The 12103-nt window shown below is 38.0% G+C and overlaps 1 protein-coding gene across 5 annotated transcripts in view; it reads left to right on the top strand.

Moving 5' to 3' along the window:
- The window catches only part of DPH6 (diphthamine biosynthesis 6), a 197082-nt gene that overhangs the window by 80680 nt on the left and 104299 nt on the right, over positions 1–12103 (top strand). For 4 of the 5 annotated variants that reach the window (XM_039378310.1, XM_027736479.2, XM_027736478.2 and 1 more), the window contains one exon: positions 7223–7397. The exons of the other annotated variant lie outside the window; for it this stretch is intronic. In XM_039378310.1, coding sequence (XP_039234244.1) covers positions 7223–7397 — 175 coding nt within the window. The remainder of the gene's footprint in view (positions 1–7222; positions 7398–12103) is intronic. 5 annotated transcript variants of the gene reach the window in all.

The following is a 12103-nucleotide window of genomic DNA, read 5'->3' as shown; positions in this document are numbered from 1 at the left end:
CACTAAGGTTAGAAATTCTTGCCTTATTATATATCATAAGGCTTACAAATGCCCCCCCCATTTGGACTTACAGAAGGATAATACATTGACTGCAAGTCTTAGTTCTCTGTGGATTGAGTGAACTGACAACTGTTTTATATTGCTGGGATTTTATTTGCTTTTCCTTTTCATTTGCATCCCATAACCTACCTGCTGGCAGTGTTTCTCAGAAATGCATCCCAGGATATCATCAGCCATCTTTGCCACAAGGGCACATTATTTGCTCGTGTTCAATTTGGTGTCCATTAGGAACCTCCAGTCCTTCTCTGTAAAGCTGCTTTTGGGCCAGTGGGCCCCCAAAATACACTGCAGCTCAGGTTTCTTTCTCCCCAGTTGTAGAACTTGCAGCTTCTCCTTGCTGAACTTGATGAAGTTCCCGTGTGCCTGTTTCTTGAGCCTGTCAAGATCCATGTGGCTGGCAACTTGCCAAGCGTATACTGTGTCCCATCACCCAGATTATGAATGAAAATGTTGAGCAGGACTGGACCCAGTATAGGCTCCTGCATGTTCACCTGTGAAACTTTGTGCCAGTGATCCCACCCTCTGGGCCTGGCTGTTCATCCAGTTTTCAATCCACCTCACTGTCTGCTCATCTGGCCCTTACATCAACAGCTCTCTTGGAGGATGTTACAGGAGGCAGTGTCAAAAGCATTACTGAAGTCCAGGCAGACAATATTTACTGCTCCCCCCTCACCTACCAAGCCAGTTGTTTCATCATAGAAATTCAGTCTGTCCTATCTTCGTACTCAGCTCCTCTCCAAGTCTTTCCTGGGTGAGGGACTCTCTGCTGAGTGTGTCTGGGTGCCAACAACTGCAGTCCCATGTGCCTGGGTGGCAGCGACTGGAGAGACCCAAGTGAGTGAAGCCCAGTGCCAGCTGTGGGTGTGTGTACCTGTGTGTGTGTGTCTCTGTGCGAGTGCAGGGTCTGCACCAGTAGCTGCAATGGGGCTGCAGCCTCCTCGTATGTCCAGGTGACAGCAGCTGGGGAGAGGGGGATCCAGGGGCAGCTGCTGTGCAAATGGAGTGTCTGAGCTGGGCTGCTGGGCAGCTGGGCTGCTTGGATCCCCAGCTTGGGATCCAAGTTGTAAGTGTGCATGTTTATATTGTTTCCAGTGCAACTCCACCCTGCGCAACCAGGGAGGGGAGCAGGCTGAGGCTTTTGATGATGTCTCGGTTTGTGTGAGGGCTCTGTGTGTCTGACTGCGTTGATTGGTGTGGCTGGCCAAGGCTATTTGTATATATGTGGTGCATATGTCTGATCTGTGTGCCTGTACCCACTGGGAATATGTCTTGGCCTGGCTACGGGTTGGAGTGGGTGAATGGAGCTGCGACAGCCTCACCTCTCTTGGGCTGTTTGATGCAGCCTGATTCCTCTTAACTAGTAAGAATATGGAACTGCAGAAAAAAGGAAAACAAAGCACTGAGATAGAAAGTAGAAGGGAAGTGAAACAATGCAAAAGTGTAGGAAAGCTATTTATTTAAGTTTGTATTATTATATGAGGCCTATACTTATTTCTACATTACTATTCTTGCAATTTGTAAAGTGAAAAGAAAAGGACTCTGCCCAGTCTTGAACAATGTGAAGTGTCCCTTTCCCACAGATCTTCCTGTGTCCTCAAACCAAATAGGAAAAAGAAGGGGACCAGTGTAGCTCCGTGATATAGCAGGGAGCCCGTTTTCAACATTTTTGCTTGTTGGAGTAAAGACTATGAAATTTGCGCAAAAAGTAAAATGGTTGAACTGCCATAGACGTATGTTTAATTTAACCTTTTCTAGTTTGGAGAAAAGTAACCAGTATTGTCAAGGTTTAATTTGGCATCCTTTTTCAAGCTGTTACATTTTTTTTTGCAGAATTTGAACCTTTTTCTTAAACTTAAAAATTTGAAAGAAACTTGCAGCAAGGAAGGGCTTTTGATTTATTCTTCTAGAACGGAGAAGCAGTCAAATAGTTATTTAAATATTTGTTTTCTAAACAACGTTGCAGGGAATTAAGATGTCAACCAACCATACTTGCAGGCATCTCCATTACTGAATTTAACCTGTTTTTCTGAAAAGTACTCGAAGTAGGGCATGGAAGCCTGTAAATCGAAAAGAGAGTAAGATGAAGGCGAGAGAGCTGTGGATGAGTGAGACCTCCAGTTTGACTGGTGGTGTTTTCCCTTCCCAAGAGGGAAGACCAAAGCGGATTAAAGATGAGCAGGTTCCAAGTGATTAGTTCAGTTTATTACATTCTCAGCTGAATCCTTCTTTGTCTGTGTGCTTGCCCAGCCTTCCCTCCTGCTCCGAGACTCCAAAAGTTAATTACTGTAATTTGCAAAATGTACATACAGTGCCTTAGTACATGGAAATCACAGAGGTGGGTCTGAAACCCTGCAAGACTGCCTTGGCATCTCACCACCACTTTGCCATCCTTCTTGTTTCAGCTCTGTGCGATGTGTCTGTTCACAGTTCCGTTGTTTTCTGTGCTAAGTAGAAAAGGTGGCTGTTCCTAATTGTCTCCTAGCTCTACACACAATTTTTATTCCTGTGTCTTTTGTTTATTCCCTTCCTTCTGATTACAGAAAATCATTCTCTTCAGAAAAATTAACTACCTTCTTCATTTAGCTAGCATTCAGGAGGCTCAGCATGACAGTACTTTGAAACAAAGATGCTTTATTTTCTCTATACTGGTAGTTAACTAACCGTATTTTCATATTGAGATGGAAGTTCATAACATTTTCTATTTTTCTGAGTTCTTCATTGCTCCATGGGAGCTTCTGGCTGCTGAGCAATTTTGAAAATCTGGTCGTATGTAAGGGAGACTCAAAACTTTAGAAGTACTCATATAGAATACAGATATTGCTATTTTCTGAAAATGTGAATTTATAGGGAAGTTGAATAAATAACACAGTGGTTATTGTAATCATATTTTTCATTTTATTTATCAGTGATACATCTGTGCTTTCTGTGGTTATCAATATGTCTTGATGCAACTGTGGCCCTCAAAAAAAGTGGTGAAACTGTAAACGTTTAAGTGCTAAATAGAGATTAGTTTCAGTTGCGTAGTGGTATTAAAGATATTGCCTTTAAAATATATTGAAAAAATAAGCAGTAGGTGAAAGATCCACAAAGACACCGGTTTTAAGCTTCACTTTGAAAAGCTATCCCTGGTTAGGCAAAACCAGAAATTTCTATTCCATCTGTAAACTTTAGTCCGGCTTCCAGATCAAGTGCCTATATAATTATAATGATGAGGTATAAAAAGCTTTAAAAATTTAGCACAGTTGCACTCTTTTTCAACAGTAGTAAACTGAGAGACTTGGGATATTTTTGAATTATTTGAAATATTTTAAAGATATTTATTATTTTATTATAAGGGCTGAGGCATACAGATGTAACATTTCCTTAAAATTAAATCATACTCCAGTCTACTCATGTAGAGGGTAATTGATTGCCATGGATAGTTTCAAGAAGTCTGTGTTTGCAATTAAAAATGTTTCATTAGTTTGAAAGAGATTCCTCATAGCATTCACTTAAAATAAGCAATTAAATTTCTGCTATAGATGTAGATTTAGGTGAAACTTCCCCATGGCACTGTATTAGGTAATGCCATAGCTGTAATTTTTGTTCCATTGTCTGTGACTATTTCAATTTTTTGTTGCAATTGGAAAAGGAATTATACCAAAGACATTATTGCTCAGTGGAATTGAACTATGGGACTGCATTCAGACAGCACACTTCAGGTCAGGTTTCTGCAGTTTGCTCTTGGTGGCAGCACAGCTCTCTGGTGTATCTGCTCCTCCTCCCAGTTCTGTATTATCTTCAGACTTGCCAAGCGTTCACTGTGTCCCATCATCCAGATTATGAATGAAGATGTTGAGCAGGACTGGACCCAGTATAGGCTCCTGGATATTCACCTTTGAAACTTTGTGCCAGTGATCCCACCCTCTGGGCCTGGCTGTTCATCCAGTTTTCAATCCACCTCACTGCTCCTCTGGTGCATACATCATCAGCTTCTCTTTGAGGATGTTACAGGAGACAGTGTCAAAAGCATTTACTGCTGCCTTAGTAGCAATGATTATTAAGTCTTCCTTAAAGTGATTATGTTTAGAAACTTCTAGGTGTTTGTGACAAATGTTACCTTGTTCTGTTTATTTTTTTAAATACAAACCCAAAATAGTTAGCTGAGGAGTTGCTTTAGATTCTCATCATGAGATGTGATCCAATGTGGTTGTTCTTAATTTCTTGTGTTTCCATTAGATAATCAGTTTTAGTGCACTTACACATTCAGTAAGAATGCCAGTGTGAAAAGAAATTACACTGATGCTAACACTTATTCATAGATTCCCAAAGCATAGTATTTTTAATATCTGTTATACAGAATCTTGTATGTTGCATCTAAGTCTACCTCTGACATCGCTTGATGGTCTAGGTGTGCAGTATGCAACTCCTGTGTTATTTGGGTGTGGTGGGTTTGTTTTTCATTGGAAATTGGATAACAAACACCTAGCCCATGAAATTTTTGCTCTTTTTTTTCTAGTTATGTGTTAAAACTAGTTTTCTATTTGTATTTTTTTATTTCCTTTGTTAAGCGGGCTTGTTTCTTTTCACAGTAATTTGTGTTCTTATGCATCTGAGATAATATGCTGAGAATTCAATTGCTATAGCTTGAAAAATTCCACTTGGGTCATGGGTTAATACAGATCGTAAGGGACCTCTGGAGGTCATATAGTCCAATCCTGTGCTCAAAGCAGGGTCAACAGTGAGGTCATACCTCTTATCTTCTTCATGTTTTTAAAACCAACTGTTTAACAATTTTCTAATGTAAAATACTATATTTTGTACTCTTATTACAGAATATAAAGTGTAGTAGAAAAATGAGAGTTTTAAGTGTAGCAAGACAAATATTTGAAAGACATTGTTAAGATAATCGTAGATTCCCCTACACTGTCTGGGTGTCACACTAAAAGAAGTCAGGAGGAGGATTCTTCAAGATGCTTATTGTAGGCCAGGATTACTAAATCACAGAGGAATGAGAGTGTTGGCTGTGTGTACCTTCCGGGAGTAATCAGTAACCATCCACATAGTCTTCCATCAGTAAAATGACAGGTAGAAAGATTAGAAAGTTGCAGGAAAATGGCTTTTTTATGATTATTTTTATGGAACAAACAGATTTCATAGAATCATAGGATATCCTGAGTTGGAAGTGACCCACAAGGATCATCAAAGTCTGGCTTCTGGCCCTGCAAAAGACAGCCCCAAGAATCACACCATGTGACTGAGAGTGTGGTTCAAATCCTTCTTGAACTCTTGCAGGCTTGGTTCCATGACCACTTCCCTGGGGAGCCTGTTCCAGTGCCCAACAACCCTCTTGGGTGAAGAGCCTTTCCCTAATATCTAACCTAAATCTCCTGTGACAGCTTCATGCCATTCCTTCAGGTCCTGTCACTGGTCACCACAGAGAAGAGATCAGTGTCTGCCCTTCTTTTTCCCCTCACGAGGAAATTGTAGACTGCGATGAGGTCTCCCCTCAAACTCCTCTTATCCAGGCTGAACAGACCAAGTTGACCTCAGCTGCTCAGCTTCCACTCAAGACCCTTCACCATCCTTGTTGCTCTCCTTTGGACGCTCTCTAATATCTTTCTTATATTGTGGCACCCAAAACTGCACACAATATTCAGGGTGAGGTGGCACCAGTGCAGAGCAGAGCAGGACAATCCCCTCCCTCGACCGACTGGTGATGCTTTGCCTGATGCCCCCCAGGACATGGTTGGCCCTCCTGGCTGCCAGGGCACTGCTGACTCATGTTCAACTTGCTGTAAACCAGGACCCCCAGGTCCATTTCCACATCATTTCATCTATGTTGCATTTTTGTTTGTCGCATATTTATTTATGTTGCATTTTGTCCTGAAGAAAAATTATACAGCAGTTTGCATGGTTGCATTATTGCATTCTGCACGGAGACCTGGTTGTGAGAGTTCTCACAAGCAGTATGCTGGAAGCATTGACTCAAGAGTGTGGATCTGCACTAAATTAGCAAAACTGTCTTGAAAATTTACCAGCCCAAGCAGAAAATCCATTCATCCATGCCTATGCTAATAGTAATGAGGAAAAAAAAATTATATTTGCATGTGAGAGATGGGGATAAAAATAGTTTTAGAAGACATAAGCAAGAATATAGCTTGGAAGAAATAAACAAGATGAGAAGAATTTTATAAGGCTATGTTACATGATATGTAAAGACAAGTAATTTTTGGTTGGATTCCTGCTGGGAGCTGAATGGCTTTTTTATGCATGGACTGCAAACGTAATTATTTTTCAGGCTTTGAAATGTTGATTTCCACACACGCACCCTTAAACTCACTGCTTTTTCATTGGCCGCATGCAACAGACTGTCTGTCTGTCCATCAAGGCACTCAGTCTTCCTGAGAGGAAACAAAAAGGAACTTTATAAATGAGTGCTGAAACAGGTTTTCAGCCCTGTCATATGTGGGTATTGGTCATGCAACTTAAAGTATAGCAGAAAAATATGCACAGTATTACATGATAACATGTGAGAAGGGTGTAAAGGAACTATAAGCTGCTGCTTTTTCAGACAACTTTGACACTGTCTCTCACAACATCCTCACCGACAAAGTCAAGAAGTGCAGACTGGATGAGTGGACAGTGAGCTGGGTTGAGAACTGGCTGAATGGCATTTCCAGAGTAGTGTGGTCAAGGTTTTTTTAAAAAAGAACTGATGAATTCTTACCCATTCTCTGATTCCATGATTCAGTGAAACTGAACCTCTAGACCAAGCACTGGAAGCAAATTCAGTGACAAATGTCAAAAAAGACTGCTTTGCATTACTTATCTGGCATTTCCAGAGTAGTGTGGTCAAGATTTTTTTAAAAAAGAACTGATGAATTCTTAATAAAGTAATACACATTAAAAATAAAATAAAATAAATGAACCGTTGGCTGTGGTGCTAGTTTCTCCTTGGTAATGGAAATTATCTTGCTGGAAGTCTGAAGCTGATCATTATTTGGAGAGCAGATAACAGTGCTAATCCTAGCAGGTTGTTGTGATACCCTAACTTTTGTTATATGTTCTTGGCAAAATTTCCTAACATACTGGCCGGACCAAAAAAACATGGAAAATCAGTGTTGAAGGCTGGTGCAAGCAAACTTACTGTTTGAAAAAAATAATTCTCTTGTGTTTTCAGAGTATGTGTTGAAATCCCATTACCTGATGGAGTACTGTTTTGCATTGACTGCCTTGCACATAAGTATGACATTGCAACAGATGATGTGTTACATGATGAAAAGCTGGTCATGCATGTACAGAGCATTTCCCACTGGGCACCTGCTAGCATAGGACCTTACAGTCAGTCCATCAAGGTAGGGAATTTTTGTTACTTCATGGGAACTATATGTCCGTTTACTGAAATGAATACAGTTATAAAGTCTCTTTCTCCCCCATATGAATGTGCAAAAGAAAATGTGTAAAAAAAAGAAACCAAATTTAAAATGAGCATTTTGCATTTATATTTTTAAGACTTACGGACAACTTAACTCTCATCTGTCTTTTGTTTTGTGATAACAAAACTGGTTAAAGTATTCTTTGCAGAGAATCTCGAAAACAGCATACTTCTGTTGTATATTGTAATTAGACAAAAAAACTGTGTTGCATATATACTTTTATAATCTGCCTAGGATATAAACAGAATTTAGGAACAGCTGAGGCTATTTCAATGTCCTTTTTAAAGCTCAAATTTTTTATAGGTAAGTCAATCCTAAAATGCTTATTTAATGAAATCCTTCTTGAGGCTTGTGGTACTGCCTAACCATTTAAAACAAAAACAAGGTTGAAGGACTGTTCTTTTTTCCAAAATAATAACAAACTGATCAGAATATTACATACTATTTAGAAGTATGAAAAGGAGACAGTAAAGTATCATGGAAAAATGGACCAAAATTTGCATAAAAAGGTTTCCTCTTAATATTGTATTTCTTGTCCAGCTAGTACCATTCTGACAACTAGTGAACTGTCTCAACCTTTTCTGTTGCAAAATATATATATATTCTTATCTTACCAATACTCCTCTTGAGTAATACATTGTCCAGTCTGGTGCAGACTGATCTAAGTGACGTGGTATGACATCTGTTTAAATTTCCTGAAACTTCTTTGAGTCTGCAAACCCACCTAGTATAATGGCCATGAAATTTTACTTTGTTTTGTCTTTGTACTATTTTACAGAAAATTTCAGGTATAGTATTTTGCTTCAGAAGCTCATGCAGAATTTGTTACATTTTTAGGAAGAAATGTTGGTGGATTACTACTCTATGAATTCTGTTCTTATAGGAGGGTGGGTTTTTATCATCTGTGTATATCCATTTTTCTTGGTTTATTAGACTTTATTCCATTCAGTCTTACACCTTAATGATCATAATTGTATCATGTCATGCATAATCCTGCAAAGATAAAATTTAATAATCTTTGCATCTTTGTTATTTGGAGAAACTCTTCTAATACAACATTGCGACTAATCTGTATGTCCTGGAACTGGCATCAACTAAATTTGGAAAAGGGAGTGAACTGACAATTGCTTCAGTAACCCAGTGAACAATCTTATGCTGCAAATGGACAATAAGTAGACACTGCCAGATCTTCTGGTGGTATGGGACAGTTAGCATACCCAAAGGAAGGTTCATATCTCTTCAAATATAGTGTAACCAGTAACATTGATCAGCAAATGAAACATTAGGGAAAACTTTCCACTGGTGTGTTTTGTTTTGCTTTATTTTCTTTTACTCCCAAAGGAACATTTTAATCAAGCAACATTATTTTCCTTTAAGGTGTAAAATAAGTATTTTTACTTTTAAAAACTGATTACCACAGGAGTAAAGTAACAGTAGTGAAAAGTTGAACTTCTGCTAGAGGATCACTCACTTGTCATCGTTTATGGCTATGTTCTGTCTCTAGTCCACAAACACATGTATGGGGAATGGTAGGATACATGCCAGCAGTATTTTTAATTTTCCTTTGCAGATTTTTCCTTACTACTACCAACAATGCATTTCATCTGAGTATCAATATTTAACATCCCAGTTTTGTCTTGCTAAGAATCTTTTGACTTTTTGGTAACATATTTCTATTCTGCAGAGCTTGATCCAATACGTGTCAAATGTACTGGAACAAGTAAACATTTCAGTAAAAGTTTTTAATATTTAAATGTTTTTCTTTCTAAAATAGCATATATAGGATATAACCTGTAAAACCTTTTCATAAGAATACATCATAGAAGAGTGCATAAGCACATAAACAGTGAATTTGAAAATTTATTAATGGAAGAGAGAGGTTTTGTATCTTCTTACACATGAATTTTCCAAAATTAAAATCTACTTTAGGTGTGTTTTTAGAACTTCCTGGGCCTATGTATGGACAGGTAAGTGTTAAACTCTTAAGTTCATCAGCGAAGTAAGCACTTTAGTATATTTTAGGAATGGAATATATTTTTCAGAATAATTAGGGAAGGAACAAAAGTCAGGGTTTTTATCTTTATAATAAAAAAATATTTCAAATTATAATAATTTTATTATGATGAAATGTTTATAATTTTTTAATGTTTGATTAACAGATACTTAATGATCTTAAAACAGTAAATGGTTATTACCCTTATGTTGTGTATCTGTAGAGTTGGATTATCTTTTGTTTGACAACAATTGGGCAATTAAATTTTTGTCTTTTCAGTCCAATATGAAGTTTTCTGGACACTGGGGAATCATCATGTATTTTTACACAGTGTTTTTGCTGAGTTCAGAATAGACCAAAGACTAATTAATCAGGGTATTGCAAGTTGGGATAGATGTGCACTGGCAAGTAAGAGCAGTGGAAAGATGTAGGTAGTTCATGCAAACTATGGAATTCATACTTCAAGCTCAAAAATCACTCAGCAGAGCATCATTTCAATTCTGTAGGGACCTTGCAGGATCCTGCCAACAGTGCTATGGGAACAAAAAGTAAAAATTTTAAATTTGCTAGGAGAATGTCCTAACCTTAGTCTGATAGACACCAAACAACTGTGGCAGAACGAAATTAGGATTTTCAAAGTATTTATAGCAAAAATCTTCCTCTTTTGGGATTAACATTCCTTCTCTTTTGGGATTAACATTCTTTAAAAACATCTTTAGTGTTTCTACTTGTAAGAACTAGACAGGAACTGTTTGAATATACAATAAGACTGACTTTCTTATAAAAAAGAAAAACCTGAAATCATTTAATATGATTTCCTTGGTCCGGCTCCACCAGTCTTAATGTCTGTGTCAGCAACTGGAATGTAAGGTACATCAGTTCTTGTAAAGGCTGATTTCTGTTGATTTCACTAATGTAAAATAAGTAGTCTGATTACATCCTTCTAATAGTAGTACCACAGGCTATCCAGTCTGGGAGTACGTGATGATATGTGGTTTGTCTTCCTCCAGATCTTTGCTCTGCAGTGAACACCAGCCCAGTTTGTGCTGGTCGTTGGTAGGAGCTCGGTATTTTTACTAAAGATACTTCACGTTCTCGCTGGTTTTTATCACATGATTATTTTATTTTCTTGATTTAATTCTGTTTTACGAGCAGATTAGAAGATTTATCAAGACTAAGCAGTAATTAGTAGCTTGTATAGAAAAAGCTCACTTGCTATCTTCAGAAAAGCAAACAGCACCGCTCTACATTAGTGAGTTAAACATGAAGATGCACTGCAAAGCAGTATTTCTGGTGAGAAATTTATACTGAGACCTTTCACGATTATTTATTTTGTGAAAATATCCTTTGAGCATTTGTGAACTGTGAGCATAGTTCATTTAAAAATAATTTAAAAAAAAGCCCCACGCAGCTGAAACACTAACCACAAATTGTTGCCTAAGAATGCATGGAAAGTTGACAGTGTTTCTACCAGATGTTCTTCTAGTATGTTAACGTAATTTAAAAGTCTATTCGCACATACAGTTGGTTTACTTTGAAAAAGTTTCTTAATGTTTTTCTGTCTAGAAATGAGCAAATAAACTGCCACAGTAGAATTTATCATACCTCACATTCTACAATATTTGTTCAAGGTGACATAATGTATTTTATACACATACCAACATATATGCATCTATTACTTGATTATGTCTGTTGAACCTTTTAGCTTTTCCTTGTGACCTCAGCTCTTTCCCTCTGAGAGCTGTCAAATCCCAGTTTGAACAATCCTTCAGGCATCTTTTTCTCAGTTTTTTCTTCTGCACTATCCTAACTCAGTATCTTTCTTCCTATCTTTTTCCTTTTGTGATTCAACAAAAGTATATTAAATTATGCCATATCTAGTAATATGGGGATAGAATACCTGAAGGTTCCAGTCTAAATAATGTTCCTCTGGGATTGATACTCGGGATGATATTGTTAGCATTTTAGTCAACTACGTGGACAATAACATGTCTAGCAGGATTGTGGATGACAGTAATTTGGATAGTGCTTAATGCCTTGGAGGGGCAAGGCTGTCATCTGGAGGTACCTAGACAGGCAACCAATAACAAAAGCCTCATGAAATTGAACAGAAATAACAGAAAAGTCCTGCAGCTAGGACAGAATAGTCCCATGAAGCAATGAAGGAAGGGGACTGTCTACATAGTAGATCTACAAAGAAGTAACTAGAGGTCATGATTGTCAGCATTCTAAATGTTAATTGGAAGGTCACCATTGCAGCAGTGATGGCTAACTTAATACAAGGCAGCACTGGCAGGGTTGTAGCAGTCAGGTCTTCAAAACCTGACTCACAAGACTCTCAACAGACTGTTCTAATGTCTTAGTCCTCCTCTAAGCATAAGGTTGAATTAGGTGACTCTAGCAACCCTTTCCAACCTAATTTTTTTTCACATTCTATGCTTAATATTAAAATTACAGATATACTGACAGAGTAACAGAAAGGAAACATCATAGTTATAGAAAAAAAGAAATCCTTAGTATAAAACTTGCTCTTCAGGAGGAAGAGGTCATTAATGGTGCTGTATGGAAGAGTGCTTAGGACACTAATATTTTGTAGATGAAAGCAAGCAAGTTGTACTCCAGTGCCACTGGC

Source organism: Pipra filicauda, unplaced genomic scaffold, assembly GCF_003945595.2.
Source record: "Pipra filicauda isolate LSUMZ 115617 unplaced genomic scaffold, ASM394559v2 scaffold134_size1991817_pilon, whole genome shotgun sequence".
Classification (NCBI taxonomy): domain Eukaryota; kingdom Metazoa; phylum Chordata; class Aves; order Passeriformes; family Pipridae; genus Pipra; species Pipra filicauda.
The sequence above is the reverse complement of the archived record's forward strand: the minus strand, read 5'-3'. Positions and strand labels throughout refer to the sequence as shown.